The sequence below is a fragment of the Ammospiza nelsoni genome, chromosome 1, assembly GCF_027579445.1.
Source record: "Ammospiza nelsoni isolate bAmmNel1 chromosome 1, bAmmNel1.pri, whole genome shotgun sequence".
Lineage (NCBI taxonomy): Eukaryota > Metazoa > Chordata > Aves > Passeriformes > Passerellidae > Ammospiza > Ammospiza nelsoni.
The window spans coordinates 120198601-120221500 of record NC_080633.1 but is presented as its reverse complement, the minus strand read 5'-3'; the positions used below and the strand labels follow the sequence as shown (position 1 = coordinate 120221500).

The 22900-nt window shown below is 36.1% G+C and overlaps 1 protein-coding gene across 1 annotated transcript in view; it reads right to left on the bottom strand.

The window, feature by feature from the left end:
- The window catches only part of C1H8orf34 (chromosome 1 C8orf34 homolog), a 149345-nt gene that overhangs the window by 78071 nt on the left and 48374 nt on the right, over positions 1–22900 (bottom strand). The window contains exons 6-7 of the mRNA XM_059476374.1: positions 17915–18084; positions 14023–14189 (exon numbers count right to left, since the gene is read on the bottom strand). Of these exons, the coding sequence (XP_059332357.1) occupies positions 14023–14189; positions 17915–18084 (337 nt within the window). The remainder of the gene's footprint in view (positions 1–14022; positions 14190–17914; positions 18085–22900) is intronic.

The window sequence follows — 22900 nt, the reverse complement described above, 5'->3', positions numbered from 1 at the left end:
ATATCTCAGGGTTTTCACTGATGCACATACCAGATCATTGCACCTACTATTTCCAGTGCATTACAGGAACATTTCCTTTCTGCAAATGGGAAGAAACTCTTCCAGTTGTCACAAGTGGCAGAGGCATTAGACTGAGTCGGTGCTGAAGAGAACTGCAGAAGATGAAACCCACCCCAGCCATTCTCAGCAAAAACCATGACTTTTTGAGCGACTCATTTTGTCTATGTTCAAATAATTGTGCTAGACTGATACTCAGGATATGAGGTAACCTTGCATCCAAACAAAAACTTTTAAACAGGGTTTCACTGAATTCAGGGAACAGTATGAAATCAATGGGGACTTGTTTTAGTAAGAAATCAGTATAAAGCAAGTAAAAATCTTAAGATTTGGCCAATACTGAAATATTCCTTTATTTTTCTCTATTTTTACATCACCGATTTAAATGAAAACATTGCTTATCCATCAGAGATTTTTTTCGCCTTTGGATTATTTATTTTCTTAAACACTATTAGTCTCATCAAATTTGAAGAAAAAAAAAATTTGCAAACTCTGTTTCCATTTTTAAAAAGAATGCAAATAAAGGAATGTAAGAAATATTAGAACAACAATAATGAATTTTGAAGACAACACAAACTAAGGTAGAGGCTCCAAAGTAGCCAGACCAGGCTGTGCAGCAGTGGAAAGGGATTAAATGTTTATGCCTCAGGCTCCCAGGCTATGCTTTTCCTAGCACTAGTCTTAGCTAGCTGTGTAGCTTCCTCTCACCTCCCAAGATGTGAATGCTGTAGCTTCTCTGCAGACTGCAGCAGTGAGCAGTGTGACTCTGCATCTCTCTGTAAGATACCACTAAGACCTCATCTCTCACCTGTTCAATAACCAGGACTGCCTTGTGTGCGTCACCGAAAGACCCCATTCTAAATTATTGTATTCATTGCATTTTAAATAACACTGCCTCCTCACCTGTGTCATGGGTAAATTAACTATCATAGTCTCTGTGAAGGATTGTGGAGACATGAGGGTGCTGCTAACTGTCTGTAGAAATTCTATCTGCCTTCATGTGTAACTCTGTGATGCTTCCTTGCACCAAATATATCCAAATTTTATCACCTCGTATTCCATCAGATAAAGTCTCCAGTTGTACCTAAATAAATTCATACAGTCTCTATTGACTTTTAACTGATTATATTTTTTTTTAATTTTCCTTTAGGATTGCTCTATCTGGAGCCCATTGGTTAAGACTAAACTTTCATCTATCCTGTAGGAACTGTTTCTTTCTTCTATCTAAATATAGGTCTCTATCAAACAGTCTGGGATGCCTCCAGCTTTGTGCTCAGAGGACCCATTTTTTCCATCTATCTTGTCATCTTCCTATTCCACCAAAAACTATCACTTAGGTGTTTATTCAGAGCTAAATGGGCAAAATTTATTACTTCTACTGACTTTTACTCATAGCATTTCACCTCCTCATTTTAAATTCCTTAAAATTTAAGGAATTTAACGAAGCTACTTATCAATCTTTAAAGCCTGCAACCATTTTTTAAATTACTTGTTCTGAAGTGAAAGCAAAAACTGGAAGCCATCCACTACCATTTATTTAGATAATTTCAGGGAGGCATTTCAGTCCACTTCAAAGGCTCAGGAAAGGTAAACAACTGTAATGTGCTGTAATTACTTGTCTAGGTCATTTTATATTTAACTTTCTATCTGTACAATTTTACTATTAACTACTTTGGTCTATCAACTTCTAAAATGTGGCACAAAAATATCTTTACTTCTGAGAGTTTAACTGAACAATACCCTTCAACCCTCTTACCTGGTTTTCTTCCTAAGCAAAAATCAACGTTTTGAATCAGCCTGCAGCTTCTTTTTTACCCCCATGGTTCTCAAGATAACCATGACGTTTGACAGAATTTCAGCAATACTAGAGGGCTCATACAATTGTCATCAGTAAAAGAACGTCCATCCTAGATAACTGAACTGGTAAACAGCTACTGGCTAGTTAGAAGTGCAGCTTGTACCTCTAATACTTGTTACCATATTTGAAAGTGCATTTTTATGTTAAGTAATATAGATGTGAGAGGAATAAGGACATACAGCAATCATTCAGGCATGTGTGCATGACAGATATAATTCCTACAGGTTATCTAAACAATCTAATATTTTAAACCACTCTGCATGTCTTCTCATCACAAAGAAAGCATCTTATTTCATTACCTATCTTACTTTCTCTCTGAAGTCTAGATCTAATCCCTTTGCCTCAGCCTGAATGTTTTGTTTGGTAAAATATTTATTTGCACTGTAGTTTACTCAGACATAGATCAACACTGAGTTTCTAATGATCTCATTTTGAGTATATTACAAGCAGAGTACAGCAAAATTACATGTCATGGCCCTCTCTACACTGGCAATTCACTGAATCATTCAGGCTCAGAGGGACCTCAGGAGTTCTAGGGCTCCCTGTCCTGCTCAAAGTAGCATCATCCAAGAAGCTCAGGGTTTTACACAACTGAGTTTTGGAAACATCCAAGGCCAGTGACTCCAAAACCTCCCTGAGAAACTTGTTTCAGCAGTTAATAATACATACACTGATTTTTTCCCCTTTATATTTAATGAGAATTTTGCCTGTATCAATTTCTGCCCAGCATCATTCACCCTCCTGCTGTGCACCTCAGTAAAGGGTGTGACTCCTCTCAGGAACCTCCACTTCAACTCTGGGAGGCTGAGTTCCCTCAGCTTCAACCCTTAGATAGGACTGCTTTATAAATACTGGACAGTCTTAAAAGGGATGTCTCCTGCTTCTAGCTGCTAGACTTGCTGCAGCATAACTTACTCAATCTCTTTGCTATCACAACCTATATCCTGTATACTACTCCCTGTATTTAATATTTTTCTTTTCTTTTTGTTTCTTAAAGGATTGTAAAAAAACACAAGTTGTAAGTGAATGTGAAAGGCATGGAAAAGGCAGCACTTCTACTTCTTTACTATCTTCTTATCTCAAAACTCTTATATCCCATCACATCAAAGTACATAGATCTGCTGCAGCAGTTAAAACTTCAGAAAACCTGAGCTTCTTATTTGACCCACATTTCTGTTTATTATTTTGCCATTTTTAAAAAGAAAAAGGAAGATAAGGCTCTCTTTTTCTATTAGTCCTCCTAACTGCACTATCACTTCTTCTCTAAATCATTTCCTCTTATTTTATTATTTTACTCTTAGTAGATAATATCACACATACATGAGCTATCAGATGTACTAGTTCATGTTGTTTCTGCTGGGAATACTAGTTATTTTGAAATATCCCACTTGTGGACAAGAATGTGTTACTAAAGCTAGAGTATTATTCCCCCACCCTGTTACAGTACTTGTCAACTCCAATTTCATTTTGTTAGGTTTCACTCTAAAAAATGGCAGGTTTACAGTTTATCTGTTTTACCTTACAATCCAATTATTTCTTCTCAGTAAAATCATACACCTAATTCTCAGTCTCTTTCTCATACTTACAAATCCACAGGGCAAATCTGTGAATCTAAACCCAAATATTTAACTACACATTAACAACTAAATGATCAATCTTCTGGAGTAACTAACATTGGGAGTGTCCAATGTAACATAAACATTTCAGTCTGACTTCCAAAGTAACAAACTCACAGTCAGTACTCCCTACTTATTTTCTGTGATTCAGAAATCTGTCAGAGTTTATCAATATTTTTGAATAGTACTTCTATTAATTCTGCATCAATAAACCATAGTGACTATTATGAATTATATCAGTTGCTAAACTGGATGTCAAGCCTCAGCACATACTAACCTTACAAGCCAAAATTAAAAGGCTTTTAGTAACTGGCTGTATAGATACTGTTTAAGTTTGGGTTTTTCTCCCTGATAATCCACTAATATTTATTGGGCTACTGATTTTTTGCTACAGGTTTTGATGGTAACTGTATTATTTTATCATATGATTTGCTGTCTATACATCTTGGAAGAGGTAACATCAGCTGCTGTGTTATCCTGCCACATGGCAAACAACTACCCTGCAGAATGCAAGTTAATTTTAACATCACAAAGCATTGCCTTGTAACAAAAGAAAGCCCCACCAAAAAGAAAATGGAGTAGCACACAATTTTTACATCACCTTACCTTTAACTGGAAGTATTTGGGGTAGATGAGGTAGGAAATCCCAAATCCAAATGCATAGTCTGTTGGAATGAGCAAGAAACAATACCTTTCCTGCCCAGAGAAAAGCCAGAAATTTTTGGTGCATTCATTTATTGAAAGGGAACAAGGAATCAGTCCTCAGGGAACAAATTTTAATTTAGCTTTGTGTGACTTTCCCATACTATTGGCAGAAGAGGAATAATTAATACAAGAATGAACTCATGAGTGATGTAGGGGCAAAGAGGTATGCTAAGAGTATCAACTAAACAGTAATTATAGAGAACACTAAACCTAACTTCAAACAACAAGAGAAATACTTACTGTTTCAAGGCAAACTACCTAAAACTACTTTGTATGAAGACCCTAAAATGTATCAAGTACATAGCAAACAAATGCTACATTCCACATCAAAAGTCTTTTTTTGAGAGAAGGAGACAGAGATGGCAGCAATGCATTAGACACCTGATTTCTCCGTACTATGATGGCATGCAAGCCTACCCACCTAAAAACCCAGCCACAGCCTCATTCTAGCACTAGCAGACTTGGGATCAGCTCCATTACATACTCCACCTGAAAGTGAAACAAATTTAACTGACCCTTCTGAGACACATAAAGATGTAGAAAACAGTTAAACCAAAGTATGAAGAAGTGACTCTTTCTACTGCCACTGAGTGTTCTGAGCTGCTTGAGCCTTGCACTATATAGAGTACAGCTATGCATTTGAGCCACACATCTAGCTTTCATAATTTAGCTTTCACTTTCAAGTAAAAGATTCAAGCAGATTGAGCTTTTTCAGGGCTTATCACCTAAATGCTGACTCTTTCTTTGAGACTAGGACACAGTTCTGCAATTCTAAATTTCTGTAACAACTGGAGGATATAATTTCTCAAAATACTCTTCTGTTCCCTTCCAGAATCTATTCATACATGGTTGCTGAAGTTCTCATAAAAGTGATATCTATCTACATTGACATGTAACATTAATGGACCTTCTCCTCTTTTTCTCCTTTTCTTTAATGGCAGAGGAAGGAGCATCATGAGCCCTCAGTTTAATATATAATTTTTTAGTTTCCTCCAAAATTCTCCTTAAATAGTCACTGTGCTCCACATAAGAAGCATATAAGCTCATGTCTTGACAAGTGCCAACACAATTCCACTAAATCATGTCAAATTAGGCTTCTAATGTTAGGAAGCAGCAAAAATTATATATTTTGATTATTAATGCTTTCTGGTGATCATTTTGCATGGCATACATTATCAGTTTTGGAAATAGACTAAACAGTTTCAAATCTAACTCTTAATAGAAGCCACTAATGTAAATTTAAAACTGCAGAAAAGCAGTAATTAAAATACACTTCAATATACTAGTTAGGAATAAACCACAAATAACCTATTTCTCAAACAAATTTGGAGTGGCAAACTCAACTACCAAAACTAAATAAAACAGAAAAACAAAAGCAAGTACAGGATAAAATACTGGGAAACAGTACATAACAAGTTTTGAATTGTAACACTTACATAAGTAGACAAGATAGCCATAGTATTTCAACACAACTGTCTTAGTTTTGGGTGCATCAGATTCAATAAATAGCCTTCTTCAGAAATGCCATACAATTTCCCCTAACTGTGCTAGATACAACTATATTCAGGAAATGTAAATAAACCCATTTTCTGCAAATGGCATTAAATTACAGTTTCAACAATTGGAAAGGCTTCACCAAGCAATTAATGCATCAGAAAAACCTAATATGAATTTTTTAAAAAGTTGCTATGGTGTTCTGCAGCACATGGCAATGGAATCAGTTTTTCTACATGGATTTCCAACACCTTCCTCTCAATAAATTCTAGTTTAGGAAGACAAACATACAAGCACATTTTAAAGTATTTCATACATAGTTTTGGCTTGGTTAATTTTGTTTCAATTTTTTCTTTGTATTGTTATATATGTCAAATTCTGTCCATTATTAGAAACAGCACTATGATTTAGCATGCAAAAACCTAAGAAATACTCTTGCAAAAAATATATTTTATTTGGGATTTGTAGAACTTATATGTGTGATTTTATATGTATAAGTAGATCTCTATGGCCAACTATCAAAACCCTTCTAAATTTATACTTCACTGAATGTTCTTGCTGGCAGTAATTATCTTATTGTCAATAAATTATGTGTATATAAAATAAAGGACAATTTATTCATAGAAGTTGATATTTTAGCAATTAAGAAAAACATTACACTAATTAACAAGCCACATATTAACAAGAAAAATACCTCTAAGCTCTGCTGTGTTTGGATATATAATTTCTTGCCTTCACACCACTGCCTCACAGTATGAATTAAATTCATAAATGTCTCTTTGAATCTCTCTCCCTATCTATTACTTGGATGAACAATCTCTCCTCAGTAGCTGAAAAGAGCCCCAAAGCAAAGGAATTTTATAAAGCAATTCAAACACCAGCTCTATGGGGTTGTGATACCCAAAATCCAGTAATCATAGTAACTCTCACTCTGCTATCACCTCCCTGAATTGTCTGGACAGCTTTAGATCAACCCTGTCCTCCTATTACAAAAACAGCAATTTCAAATGTCTTTAACAGAATGGGAAAGAACCCTCACCAGAGCTCACAGGGTTCCCCTGCTCTCTTCTGAATCTCCAAGTGAAGAAATCCTGTAATTTCTTACTAAATTAGAAGTTTGACTGTTGTAACTGACTTTTTTCCTACTTTCTTTCCCTGCATGCTTCAAAAAGAGAATGGGATTGCTCAGGAGCTGGCAGCAAGTTTAGCACACAGACTAGTCAGTCAAGTGGGCCAGATCTCCCCAGCCAGCTCGTGAACTCCAACATCCTCATTTTGAGCTGCAGTGCAAGCTAAAGAATACATGCAGAGTATATGGGAATGCAAGTGCCAATTACTAATATTGGAGGCTCAGCACCCCGACTAAAACAGATCCAGGCACAAAAGTAATGACATCCACTGCTGGATTTCCTTCGAAATATTGCCCCAGAATGATTTCCCCAGTATGCCTAAACAAAGTACAAAGTAGTTTGGACATCAATTTATCCAACATCCTAGGGATATCCCATTTCTAGGGATGATACAAGATCAGGGCAAGTACATAAAGATAATTCATTGACATGCAAATGTGAGAGGTTAGAAAACGTGACACCCATCCACAAGAGCAGCCAGAAGGATCTGGTGAAGTACAGATCTGTTAGCCTGACCTCAGTGCCAGAGAAAGCCATGGAGCAGCTCATCTTGAGAGCCACCACACAGCACATGAAGAAAAACCTCATGTCCACGGGGATTTGGCTCACCCAGTATGGGTTTATGAAAGGCAGTGTCTGCTTGACCAACATGATGTCTTTCTACAACAAGGTGACCTACTTACTGAACAACAGAAATGCTGTGCATGGTGTCCCCCTGGACATCAGTAATCGACACCATTTCCCCAGTATTCTGAAGAAACTGGCTGCTCACAGTTTGGATAAGTTGTTCATTGAATAAAAAACTGTCTGGAAAGGCAGGGAATAGAGTTACATCCAGCTCGTGCCTGGTCACCAGCGGTGTTCCCCAGGGCTCAGGACTGAGGCCAGCCCTGTTTAATAATCTAGATGAACGGATCAAGGGCACCCTGAGTCTGTTTGCAGATGACACCAAATTGGGCAGGAGTGTTGATCTGCCAAAGGAAGGCTCTGCAGAGGGATCTCAACAGGCTGGATTGATGGGCCAAGGCAAAGGGGTGGGTGCTGCCCTTGGGTCTCAACAACCCCACTCAGTGCTACAAGCTGGAGCAGCGTGGTTGGAAAGTTTCCCAGAGAAAAAGGGCCTGGGAGTGCTGGTTGATAGATGACTGAACATGAAACAGCCGTGTGCCCAAGAAGGCCAATGGCATCCTGGCTTGGATCAAGAATAGCAAGACCAGGGCAGTGATTGTCCCTCTGTACTCAGTACTGATGAGGCCAACCTTAAATCCTGTGTTCAGTTTAGGACCCCTCATTAAAAGAAAGACATTGTAGTGCTGGAACATATCCAGAAAAAGGCAGCTGGTGAAGGGTCTGGGACACAACTATAATGAGAAGCAGCTGAGGGAGATGGGTTTGCCTGGAGATCAGGGGTGACCTGATCTCTTCCACTCCCTGAAAGGACATTGTAGCTAGGTGGGGGTCAGGTTCTTCTCCCGTGTAGCAAGTGACAGCACAAGGATCCAAGTCATGCCAGGTGATGCCCAGGAAAGTGGCTTGAGAGGTGTAGATGTGGTGCATAGGACATGTTTAGTAGTGGACATACACTTTCTCCACTCTTGTTTAGGTACATGTTTAAAATAAATGGTTTTCTTTTACAAACTATAAATGAATTACATTTTAGGGTTCTGCATATCATTACATTCAGTACACATCTATTCCTTGATAATTAATCATTCTTTTGAAGCTTTTTTATTTAGCTCATGTAACTTGTTTCAACTCAAGAAAAACTAGTATCTCTAGCTATAATTGGTTTTCTCTCTCTACTTTCCCTATAGCAATATGAAGCACAATCAACCTCACTTTCAATCCATTTTATGCTTATCTAAACAGCAGTTGTAACAAGTGTTGCAATATATGACTAATTCATTTAATAATTTATTCTAACACACTCTTAACCAAACAAACTTAGCTTACTGAAATCTATTGTCAGTCCAAAAATTCTATTTAAATATCAAATACCTCTAGTATTAAGCATAGTAAAATGCAAGAGCAGGATTCTATCAGGACTTTAAACACCAAATCCGTCTCCTTTGAAAACAAGTTAAAGCTTTTCTTATTCTCAGATGAACTAAAATATTCTCACAGATGTTTCTGTCTCTTAGCAAAAGGCCACAAGATGAAGTGAAATCAATGAACTCCATGAATGACATTAAACAGACCTGCACATTTCTCTTGCTCTGTGACTTTATACATTTGGAGAAAAACTAGAAAAACTGAATATGCTATTTGCTGAACTTTTACCTCAAAAAAGGTATTTAAACCCACACCTGATAGAGCTTGAGTGCTCTTCTAGAGGACATCTGTTACACACACACCAGAGCACTGTAACTGCCACTGAAAACTTTGCAGTGTACAGCACAGCCAGTCTCAGCATGCAGGAGGCCTCCTGTCTCCCAGGGGTGTCATTCTCTGCTCCTGCCCTACACAGCACATGCCCACTGGTTTCCCAATAGCTTCCAAAAACACAAGACTCAGTGAAAGGGAACATTAGGTGCAATTCATACATCTTTCTCTCAAACAATCATTCTACTTAAATGACAACAAAATGGGCTACAGGCCTGAAAATTGTTCGGAAGATGTAGTACAACTCACATCATCTTTCCCAGGGCTTTGTGGTCTCTTTTCTGAAAATTCTGTATTCTAGTCACATAATGGAGAAGGTTTTGTTCATCTGGGAAAGTCAACAAAAAACAACAACCTGCTGCTAGTATTAGTATAATTTATCATGCCTAGAGTCAGTTTCCTGCATGTTGTCAAAGACCTTTAGAAACCAAGGAAAACATCTGTTAAATCACAGGAAATGCACTGAAAACACTGCAGATTGCACACCCTTTCATAATGACTCAGAAGCTCATTAAAAAAGCAGTATAGATATTTAAGGGGTAAACTACCAGACACTGAGCTACAGTCTCATCCTTCAGGCAAATGCAATCTCCACTATATTCTATTTATCTTCTCTTGTTATAAAATGTAAATATATCACCAGACAACCTTTCAAGGGTGTTAAAATAATTAAATAATTAACATTTGAAAGCTCTTGAAGAGAAAAAAGAAATTCTAAAGATTAGAAGAAGACTTATTAAAGGAAAAAGAACACATCAGGTATCTCCCAAAGCAATAATTGGAAAGTTTATTACTAATTGAAGTGCATTTCTATCTTTAAAGATTCTGGTTTATTACTGTAGAGAAGGAATTACACATAATAAACAGAGGCAAACAATCACTGAACTTTCACTTCAAATTTATACATTATGGAAAAAAACCCATCATTTTTGTGAAAACAGCTCCAAAGAAAAGAAGAGTTTTACAAGTCCCGATGCTCCAAACAATTAAGTTCAGCTCAGATATAAGATTATTTGCATTGAAATCAGAGATGCTCTTCAGAATCAAACAGACTGGCATATATATCAATTGCAGGAATTTGGCTTCAACCACAGTTGTATGAGTGAACTTCTGGGTCCCCTTTGCAGAGGTGCTATAGAGTTAACTACTGCACAGCATCTGTTAACACATGGTAACACTTTTAGTACTGTGAGCACACAGAGAGATTGGGCAAATGCAAGAAATTGCTGCTTGAGTATTATGACTAAATATCATGGAATCATAGAATCATTTAGGCTGGAAAAGACCATTAAGATCATCAAGTTCAACCATTGCCCTAGCACTGCCAACACTAAACCATGTCCTTAAGTGTCACATCTATACATCTTTTAAATGCCTCCAGGGTTAATGACTCAGCCATTTCCTTGGGCAGCCTGTTAAAATAGTTGACAAACCCTTCCATGAAAAAACTTTTCCTAATATTTAACTAAACCTCCCCTGGCATGACCTGTGGCCTTGTCCTATCACTTCTTACATGGGAGAAGACAGAAAACTCCATCTGACCTTGTTTCAGAAAGTTGGAGAATGTGAAAAGGTTTCCTCTGAGCCTCCTTTTCTCCAGGCCAAACGACCCTCGTTGCCTAAGCTGCTCCTCACAGGACTTGTTCTCTATGCCATGACTGTGTAAAACAACACAGAATGTCTTTCTCATCTTCCTTAACTTGTAAAAACTTTAAGAATGTGTATTTAAGTATGCATTATAGTATACAAATGTGCTACAGAAATCCATATATTTTTACAATGTGTATGTTTATGCACAGCAATACACTTAAGCAATTATATTTTTACACTTAGTCAATTGATTTTTTAAAACCAAACGAGTCATGCTTTGGTGACTGCATAATCAATATTCACAGCAACTTCAGGGAAAATAACAGTTCAGCCCTCTCCAATGCACATCAGTGAGATACTGAGAGAGTAACATAATTTCTAAGTCTCAGTGGACTTCACCAAAATATGAGAGACAGCTTAAGCCCAAAAGTCTTAGAACTCCAAAAAGGGCTGCAGAATTTCTCAAATGATTACGCCAGCTCCTGGTTAGATTTACAAAACACAATACTTGGCATTATGATGTGTAAAAAATTAGTCCCTTGATATAATTTTGTCCCAGCCATCCCAGACCCTTCAAGATTTACAAACACATGTGAATTGACAGTTACAGTTCTCAGCTTTTTGAAGTCAAGAAGATCCTTCCCATTATGAAGTTATCAGTCACTAATGTATTTCAGTCACCTGCTTAACTGAACACAATTAGAAAGTCACCAGCATGGGAACAGCTCTCCTATGCATCTTATCTTACATATAAAAAGTGATAACTGAAATCAGAATATAGCCCTGTAAAATTCTTTTTCTTCTTTGCACATAAATTTCTTTTGAAATGGATAACAATGTAATTGCTTCTTTTATTTGGAATATAAAAGAATTCTAGCTAAAATCTTCATCGACTCACCTAGGCGATGGAGTTTTTTTAAAGAAAATATGCAAAAAGTCAGCTTCATGCTTTTAATACCTAAATAAATCAACCAAAATCTGAAAAAGATCCTCTTGAACACACCTAAAGATGGATGTTTGTGTTCTGCATTTTAAATGTAGTGTACACTTTAAATTATCTGCTATAAATTGTAGAACAGTTTTCCCAGAATCCTGACTTAGAAGCATAAAGTTTTGTAATTTTTTAAGAAAGGGTTGAATAAACAAAGAATACTGAACTCTGAAGAGAACAAATCAAAGAGCTATATGCAACAATGCTCTGCAATTCAATGATGGCAGAAAGCCATGACTTAAAATTAGTTATACTGCATATAGGTTGTGTAAAAAGCAACAAAGCAGTTAATAGACTAATGTGGTACATAATAATAAAAAAAAAAAAAAAACAAAAAACAAAAAACCAATCACAGTAACAGTTACTGACTTGGAAAATACACTAATGAATTTCTTTATGTTACCTTCAAATAAAAACTAAAACATCCTTCCCATGTAACACAGTCATAGTCTCAAATTTTGAGCATTTCTGGGGAATGTAGTGTAGTGTAACCACTATACCAAATATAACATATGCTGTCAGCAAATTGCAAAATGAGAATTAAAATAAAAGTCAGTTTTTCAGAAGCACTGCACTTTAAATACCACTAAAAGCTCAGTGTATATTGAGTACTCAGTGGGTGTTACTATTACATGGCAATATTATAATCACTACAACATGGCTACTCCTCAAATATGTCAGGAGTTTGCCTCAGAATCTTACATTCATTTATATAACACCCTACTCAAACTGGAGGTCCTGCTCATGAACTTTCTTAGTTCTTTTGCATGGCACAAAACTAGAATGTATTCTTACAATCAAGTACTTATTAAAAAAAACCCCAAAACACTAGCTTGTACATAGATCATTTTCTACCCAAGTGTCAAGACACTAGAAAATTCCTTTATACTGCCTTCTTGATTCCAGCTACCTTCAGGGATTCAACTGTCTGGAAGAAAACACCTGTACATCTATTGGATACATTTTGCTCACTATCTGCACAGAAATTAACAAAAAATCTATTCTGTATGTGATAAATAATGAGTGATCCAGGCCATTCTCTTCTTTCTTGTAAAAGAGATGCATATATCCAACTTAAAACTACTGAAAAATTAAAGGAAATAATGTATTAATTTGCAATGAATTAAACAGAATATATTTTTTCTTTAATTTTTTTTTTTTTTTTTTTTTTTTTTTTTTTTACCATAAGCATGGTCAAGCACCGGAACAGGCTGCCCAGAGATGTTGTAGAAACTCCATCTTTGGAGAAAGTCAAAGCTCACTCATAACAACCTTCTATAGCTGATTTTTTTTGAGCAAAAGGTTGTGCTAGATACCTCCAGCAGTCCCCTCCAACTTCACCTATACTGTGTTTCTTTGAAGACTATAGTAAGGATGCAAAAGAAATATAGAAAGTAAAACGAGTAGCATGTGTTTTCCTGATTTTTAGATTAAGTCCAACCTGAAAAAGAAAAATCATGCCAGAATTCATAAACTCAAGAAACTTCAGTTATTCTGAGATTGTGAATTTCCCATGCTTTGATCCCACATAAAGTTCCATTGAACAGAAACTGTTAACAAATAATGAAATCCATGACTGCCTTTTAAGCATCATACAATGAAAATCTGAAAAATAGCAGAAAAGAAATTATTAAGTACAATTAGAACCATTATTAATTAAATACAATTAGTAATTCTGGGAAAGGGAGGCAGCAATGAGCATGAAGTCTTCTAGAGTGCAATTTAAGATACAATACAGTCTAGTGGAAAATTACAACCAAATCCTCTGAAGAGGTTACAAATTCACATTACATAAGCTTTATGTAGCTAGTAAGTAAAAAAAAAACTACTGGCTAAAACTGTGATGCAGCTAAGAAAAAATAGAACCAGATGAAAGACAGTGAAGCTGATTCTGTTCCTTGTAGAGAAATACATTCTGCAAATAAAATGTGGAAGGGATTTATATAGGAAACCAAATTAATTACTTTAAGCACCTGAAGCATTTGATTTCATGGAATTTGGATGCAGCTAGGAGTTTATTCACACACATTTATGGTCCTCCTTATATTTCTCCTGAAAGTTTCATGTTAAACCCCAATGTACCTTCACACAGCTGCTAAATACTTTAGCTTCAAGCATAGGGAGCAGTTTCTGACTAATCTCTGTTTGATTTTTTATAATAAAAAAATTCAGAAAATACACATAATTTTTTGCAGTTACCCAGTAGTTCCATTGCATCATCTTCATTGTCAATGTCTTCTTCGGTTACAGATGGAGCTGTGCTTTGAGCAGAATCAAAGGAGTCCTGAGAAAGCATGGCAGCCAGCAGCTTCTTATGTTGCTGCTGTTGATGTTTTAATCCTTTGGTCTTTGGCTCCATTTTTAAGCTGTGAGGGAGGAAAGCACAACTTTCTCTTACTGGTGCCCTCTTCAAAATACATCACTCATTCCCTGATCATTGCATGTTCTAAGACATTTAGTATTTTCAGTTTCTACTTAAAGTTTTGATTGAATTTGGGAAATTTCCCATTGATTTTTATGTGCACTAATCAAGTCTAAATAAGCTACACACATAGAATGACAGGATGCCAATTAGTAATCAGTATTACTAAGCTATTGATAAGCTACTGATACTGATAAGCATAGCAAGAAGTTGACAATAAAGAACTGCTCTCTAGAGTGGTTTCGATACCATTACCCCACAGGATTATAGCATTTTTCCTGGTTTGTTGAGTTGTGCCTCTGACCTAAATAACAGACAACTGGAATTGCACAGATGTTAGAAAGGTCTAAGGCAGGACTTGCTACAGTTTGTCATTCCTTACTGTATCAACACAAAGCAGACAGAAGTTTGGTGCCCCACATGAGGGGCACCTCATGAGCATACCACCAGCACCTCAGACTGTCCTTATAGTCTGTTGCAGGAAGGCAGAATTGTTGCAAATGTATGATTTTTAATATAATCAACAATTGTTCATTTCTTCAGCAAAAATAAGACAAAGTGCACCCTGGAGATGAAGAACAGGCTTTGAGTTTAGGACATCAGGTTATGCTGTCCTAGTTCATTCCACGCTCGAAGAGACAAGAGTATCTAATAAAAATCACTCAAATTCCCCACTGTGTACATACATTATCCCTGGAGGAAGATTCCCAAGAGCCTTACATCTTCTCAGAATTCCTCCAAGAAATTTTTCATGGAGAAAACTACTAATAGTGACTTGGAAATGAGTTTAATCCTATTTTCATGGACTTCAAATTTCTGAAACATGAGCTCAGTACCAGCAGGACTGCCCTCAGCACTTTTCTATGGTCTCTTATCACTTATTAATACCTTCCTTTCTTCCTTACAGCAGCAATAGAGAGCAGTGCAAAACCAGTGACAAACACAATCTTTCCTCTGTAGCAATCCAGAACATTGAGGACAAAAAGGCAACCCTTCACCCAGTTGACAAGACATCTCTAACAGAGCTACTTCAGACTGGCTACATTGTCCTTCCCAGTCAGAGCAGGAGTGACACCTGTCCTTTTAGTTGCTCTTTTTTTTTTTTTCTTTTTGAGTTACCGGGCCTGGCTTTCAAATACATGACACATCCGCTTCCGTTGCTCATCATCACAGGAATGCATGTTTTTCAGGAGGAAATGGTGATTGTATCACACCTCACTAATGCCACTTACTCTGCCAGTGATTTGTCAGTGCCTAATCCTTTGTATATTTATTCTGTGTTTCATATATGTACCATTTCCTTATGTTTAGCGACAGGTAAAACAAAACATACGACCTGGAAAAAATAAAATGATTACAGCTTTGACTTTCCCATTCTTGTATTTTAACTGAGTATTATAATTAGTTCTAAGAGTTTGCTGGTTTATCCCATAAATCCTGATAAATAGTGATAAACAGTCTATCACCCTTTATTAAAAGTGTTACTAAATAAAATTTAACAAGATAAAAATGGAAACATTGAATGTGGATATTTCAAATTGCTCTCTCTTTCATTTTCCAAAATGAAACTTGTTTTTACAAAAGGTAACTTAACTACTTAAGGCTACATTAGCTATGAAATAGATTACTGCAATACAGATGACATAGACAAACTTTCTTTACAACTGATAAAGTCACTCTTTTGAGAGCAAAACACACTCTTCCCACTACTTTTAGATGTACTAGTTATTCGCTACATTAAAACTAAGTTACTATTACTTGGTACTTGTCTTGTGCATTTGGTGTGTGGTCATTTCCAAAATTCTGCTAATAGCACTTTAATTCACAGTAACATTAAATGAGACCTTTAAGAAACTGCCAGTTATTAGTGAAATATTATTAAATATTCATATTAACCCTGATCAACATGGGTCTTTAAAATTTCCATATATAGTTGACATCAATTTTAGAATCACCACAATCTTGAAGTTCTGCAACCTTATGATTCGTTTGCAAGACTGCAAACATGATTTTTATAAATACCATACAAAAGCTGATGAAATGCTAATGAAGCAAAGAATTATCCCAGACATAAAATCAGTCATCCAAATGTAAATCCATATGCTGCATGTAATTTAGTAGTTACTCATTTCCACTGAAAATCAGTACTCCCACTTAGCAATACATATTTTTCAGTAGGCCTTCAGCACTTACTACACCTACAAACAGAGACATCAGTATCCCATGAGTCTTTCCTAGCATCAAGTTCCCTATATTCTCCTTATTCACACACCAGGAGACCTGATTTTGTCATGATACTTGACATGATTCCTCAAATACTACACTCAAAGCCATTAATCACATTTTTAATTATAGTATTAGCTGTGAGGTTTCTCTCAGCTTGTACCATCCTCTACAAAGAGAAAAATGTGTTGCTTTGAATCATGTCTGTTGCTCAGAACTAGACCTCTTTGCTCTCTTCTGGAAATTAGACAGAGATGTTTATTCCTTCTCCTTTCTATTGACAGAAGGGATACAATATCCTCAATTTGCTCTGAAACACGGAACAGATCCTTATTCAATGCTCTTACTGAACTGCTGAATAAGGAAAAAGAAATCCAGGCCTGCACAATCAAGCTGCAGTGCCAGTTGCTGACTCCATTATTTTCCCAGGAACTGCACTGAAGAGACCCAGAGTCTGAGTTGTGTTGGTTCCTCTCCAAGGGCTGGCTGAGGGATCATTACTACACGCTGCTACTTCTTTGAAATAGTAGTACTCATAGCTACCCCCACGATAATCTAATTAAATGAAGTACTCATGGATAACAAATATTCCCAAGATGTGAGGAAAGTTAATGAATGCAGTCTGTAAGAGCACAGCCAGTGACACATTAGTTTCAGTGTGACACAGAGGTGAATTCCAATGTAGATAACCCAAGGGATATGCTCCAAGGCTAAGGGAGAAATGTAGGTGCTTAAGTCAATTAACAGAGGCAGTGCAGAAGATTTATCCCTTTTAAAGCAAGTCTGTGAGTACTTAACCTTCTGTGATAAACATATCTTTAAATCATGGCAAATTGACTCCTTGAATTATAATATTCTCTCCCACGTAGCTGAAGCACAAACTCTTTCAGTCAAGCACAATAAATCTTCAGAAATTATTTACTGCAGAGAACAAAATTTCTCTTCGAGAAAGACTTGTTATTAACACCAAAAAAGCTAAGATGTGAAATGAAAATGAATTTAGGAAGTCCTGTTAAAAATAACATAGATACTGCTTCCCTTGCCTATCTCTCCTTTAAATGAGAAAACCAGATTTATCACTGAAGTGTCAGGAAGATTAATAAATAGCTAGTACCAGCCTGGGAAAGATGGAAGGGTATGAAGTATCTGAATGAAGCTATACATCACAACATTATTACACGATGGACCCCAACCATGTCAAAATACACTTAGCTTTTCTCATGGGAATTAATCCATAGGATTGCAAATGGGTATTAAGTTAATCATTTAGAAAAGCATGAGAAGAAAAAAGTCACATATTAATGACTTCTACTTATTCTGCATGTGCCCACACTATGGCATGAGAATTCAAAACCTCTGCACTCTGCCCTCAGAAATGGGATTTTTGTAACAAAGACACCTCTGTTTCACAAAATATAAAGTTTCTAGACCAGATGAAAAACCCACCTTCCTCCAGGACTGCTGCTATCCTCGCTGTCCCACTGCTCATTTTTATTCCTTGGTATTGGTGGCTGCAGCATCTCAGCAGCCAGAGGGTCTGCATCATTCTCTTCACGGCCAATCCATTCTCCAATAACACGAGGTCTGAGAAGGGGGGTGTTAAAACCTGCTGTGTCCTGAAGAGAAATAAAATGACAAAAAATAACAATGGGCTGCTTGTTCTCAACCCTAGATGTAAACAGAGAAAAAAAAATATTTTAGAAGTACAAAACCAATACATTGCATTACCATTTTAGAGGGCTACAAAATACCCAGAAACAATGATGAACTAAGGAAAAGTTCTTCATTAACAAAATTCCAAGAAATAATTGTGTACCCTGATGCCCTGATGCCTCAAATCACTCCTTAATTTTTTTTTAACTGCAACTGTAGAAAAATCACTTTTTTTAATAAATGCACAGTTCTTAAAACTTTCAGTGTATCTATTCTGCTAAGCAACACAAGGCCACTTGTACTAAAAAAACCCAACCAAAAGACTGTTGTAGATTAATAGCATCACTCTTATTTGCATTATGAATTAATGCAAAACTAATAACTACATCTGCATTTTGCATTTAAAAAATAACCCTGCTGGGCTTTACAAAATGTATCTTTCTATTCTGGAAATGGTATTAATATTCGAATAAAAAGCATTTCTGAAACTATTTTTAATCACTTACAGGAGGACAATAAACTGGACAGGATTACAAGAAGCAAGCAAAATATAACTGACATATTCAAAACAATAGCAATAACTTGCACCATCTTAAAGTAACAAGTTGTCCTTACATTGTATGAAATATCATTCTGATGTAGTGAGTATTTCTGTTTTCAATTATACTAGAATGGTTGTATATAAACGGTCATTTAGAACAGCATAGTCAAACTAAAAAACACATTTGTATACCAGAAATAAAAAGGATATGAAATTATGGGATAGGAATAATTATTTTTCTTCAATGACACTGTTCATAGGCTACTAAAGATATTTCAAACACCGTGTGCCTAATTAGGAGAGATATATTTCTATCATTTAATGAGTGAAAATTACAGGAAAGCAAATCCTTGGTTGTTACCTAACTTAGTGCCTCAATAAATATTCCTGCCATAAAAGAATGCTTTCCAAACAAAAAGCATCTGGAAAAAGTACAGCACACTGACTAGGTAGCCTAGAAACCATATTTTATCTCTTTCCTAAAAACAAACCACTTTTGAAAATCTCCTCCTAATTGAAACAGATACAGTAAAAGCAGTTTGAAGTAGAGGCCTCTACTGAAATGAAAGTAACAAACAAAAACAACCAAAAAGAAAAGTTGCAAAGTGCATTCAATATGACTATATTTACCCTCTGACTACACCCTACAATTTTGCTGAGCACAAGAACCTCTATTTTGAGAGTCAAATGTAACCCAGGTCCTGGATCTGACTCATTCACCCTTGTTTTTTTGTTTTGCTTTCTGCAATGTGCCTGTGATTGTTTTTCCACACTCCACTCCCCAAACCTCTGTCCATATTTCTCAATCACTTGACTGTCTAATTCAATTTTACACAATTTTTTTTTCTGCAAGGACCACTGATAATTGAATCTATGGCTTCAGATGTTTTAGGATACTTGACCACTGGAGTTAAGGTTTTTTATGGACTTACAAATACCTGTTTTGTGCCTCTATTTGGAGATGTGGCATAGTCACGTAATGTACACTAGATGACAGTCACCTCTGGGCACTTGACAAGTGTAAATTGTCACAAGTGTAACAATTCTTGTGAGCTTAGAAAAAAGATTGTTTCGCTGCTCATAATGCCTTCATTACACAAGGTGCTTACATTAGTTAATTAACCATCTGGCCCCTTCTGAGATTTATTAGTGTTATTCTAGTTATTTTATCCTGTCCCTTTCTCCCTAGGATAGTTTCTAATAATTAATAAAAATTGTTCCTGGAACGAGTTAGTTAGAATAACTTGCACTGTCAATCTTGTTAAAGCTTTCAGTCCCTTAAATGAAAATGCAAAGCACCAAAAAATTTGCCCATAAGTTTTTCCTGACACTATACACTGCAAAATCAACATATACATAACTAGAACATGCACTCTGTGACTGTCTTCACTATGCTAATTTCTTTTGTAGGCATTTTAGGGATAAAGTAGCACTTTCATACTCTACTTAACAGAAATGTAATTTACATTACACAGTCCTGCTTTGCCCCACTTTATCACCTTACTTTCCTTTTTGAATTGTGTTAGTTCAGTACACTATGGTTTCACTGACCTAATTTATTGTCCTCCTTTCAACTACATAAGCAGCCTCAGTGAAAGCACCAAATGGCGAAGCAGAGACAGCTCTATTCAGAACACCAGGATGCTCATTTGGCAGTCTGTTTCAAAGGCTGAAAAATACTGAGATGAAGTATTCTGTTCTCAAGCAAGATGACATAGTTTCAGTTGCTTTTTTTCATATAAATTTAGAATCTTAATTGATTTCCAATTTACGTTCATCCATAAATAGCAGAAGATATTGACGGTGACATTAATGTGCACAGAAATATTTTCAGTACAGGTAGGTATTTAAATCTGCACTAAAACAAAGAGGACTATTTCATGGTGCAGTCTAGGTGTCATCCACTTATCCACATCAGTGGCTACCAAACTGGAGAAAAGGAGAAGAAGGCAAAGACTGACAGACAGCTGATTCTACTCTTCACACAGGGCTGAGATGTGGCTGCTGGATGCAACCTCTAACTGAGAGGACAGCATTTGTATATCCATTTATTTACACGTCACTTAAAAAGCTCAGTATTCCTATTTTCTGATATGGATTTGAAGGGAATCTCCAAAGTGAGAAATACTTTGGGATGAGAAAAAAATTGTTTATTTTTATGACTTAAGAATAGTCGTTTGCTGTATTTTATTAATTGTAACCTGTTTTCATTTTAGAATACTACATATGAGAAGAAAGTATGCCCTAGACAGCATAGAAAAAAAAATTAATATTAACATTGAGGGTCAAAATTTACTATTCATTTTCAGATCTTCACTTGGGTCTAACTCTGGATCTCTATTACTTCATTATCTCCCATTATAGATCACTGGGAATTTCAGACAAATGTCACAATCTTATGACAGGTTTCACTCTTCAGTGTTTTCCTCTAGAGTATTTTTTTTCAGCCTAGAACTCTGTGAATATTAAAAAAAAAGGCAAACATCCTAGCTCTTCTTTGTTTACATTAAACCCTTGACATTATGCATAGAAGTGTGCAGTTTCCTAAAATCCTTCAATAGTTTCTGTTCAGTGGCAGTGAGGGTGAGTCAGTTCAGAAATATGTATTATATGAAATCTGCATTTAAAAATATGTGACTGACAAGGCATCCCTTCTTATTTCCTTTCCTTACGCAGTGTACTTGCAGTGCCAGTTTCTGACTTGACATAGCTTCCATGGCCTAGAGACAGAGGCTGTATCATCAAGAGAGACAGAACACCTCTGGCAAGCCTGAAGTAAATGAAAAAGAAGGTAATCGCTACAATAAACCTATTTTAATTGCAGTAATTTTAGGATTTTTTTGGCTTTTTTTGCAAGGTTATCAGTAAACTCAGAAATTTTAGATGACTATGTCAAAGTGAAAAATTCCATATTGACTGAAAGACTCACCTTGGGTGCCTGTATTTTCTCTATTACTGCCTCGGACAAAAGCTCTAAGTACTGACAAAAATACTAGGAGATATTTGGCAAGAATCCATTTAAATAAAACACTCTTTCACAAAAGTGATTCAGAGCAAACTGGTTTTCCAAATCCAAATGCTAGAGTAACTAAGCAACTAACTAATTAACTGGATTACTTAGAGGGGGAGTTACATCAGCCAAAAATGCTGATTAAGTACTCCCCTGACAAAGGCAGCTAGAGGTTACTGAACTCAGAAAGAAATTTTTTTAAAAAAAAAGACAATCAGAAACAAAAATAAAGAATAAAAAATAAAGAAACATACATATGCATCCTCTGTTTTCTCTAGATTCATCATCTAAACCACAGATAAAACAGCATAATTATGGGCTCTGTCATAGTCTAGCTCCCCAAAATACTCCTGTCCATGAAGACAGTAAAGCAAGGAAGAGCACATAGAAGAGATTTATATGTGTCTCATAACATCTCTGCAATGCTGATGTTTTACTAGAATCCAATGCCAAGTTTGGCCATGCTGTTCTAGTCCAAAGACATGCACCTGATGAGTTAAATTGTTCATCCAAACCATAGATGAATGTGATTTCAAAAATTCTTCAGTGCTGCTACAGTTTAGATAAGGAAGCTCTAGTATCAGCAGGTATTAAAAATTTAAAACTTGACTGCATTCATACCTGAAAAATAAACATCACACATGAACACATTCATGTGAAATAGAACCAATTCTCTTTAATGTTAAAACAAGTATTATCAGGTTGTCTTTAGCTGCTTTTAGCCCAAGACAAATAATACATGAAGAAACAAGTCACAGGAACATTTCAGGAATTAGCTTGTGTAAGGGATCATTCCTAGGAGGCAGAATTCCACAGAATGGTCCTGGCCATGCTTCTATTCTTAAAGCAGACTAGATTTTACATTAATTAAAAATCCTTAAAGGGTCAAACAAGAAATAGAAATGAAGTCCACTGAACATCATGGAGGTAAAAAAATCCCTCTTCTCTAAATCTACATTGAAAGCATGTTGAGCTGTACTGCACAACTGGTGCATGTTAGAGAGTTTAATTGTTTGGGGATTTTGTAGAAATAGCTTTTGATTTCAAGAACATTCAATGTATTAATTGAACATACATAACCTAATTCCAAGCTTTTTTTTTATGCCTACCACCATCCAGTTTTAAATTATAAAAAAATAAAGTATGTAGTAACAAAAAAAACCTGACTCTTCACTCAAACTGCATCCTGTGGAAATTTCCCAATTATGTTCTCCAATCCAGTTTTCAT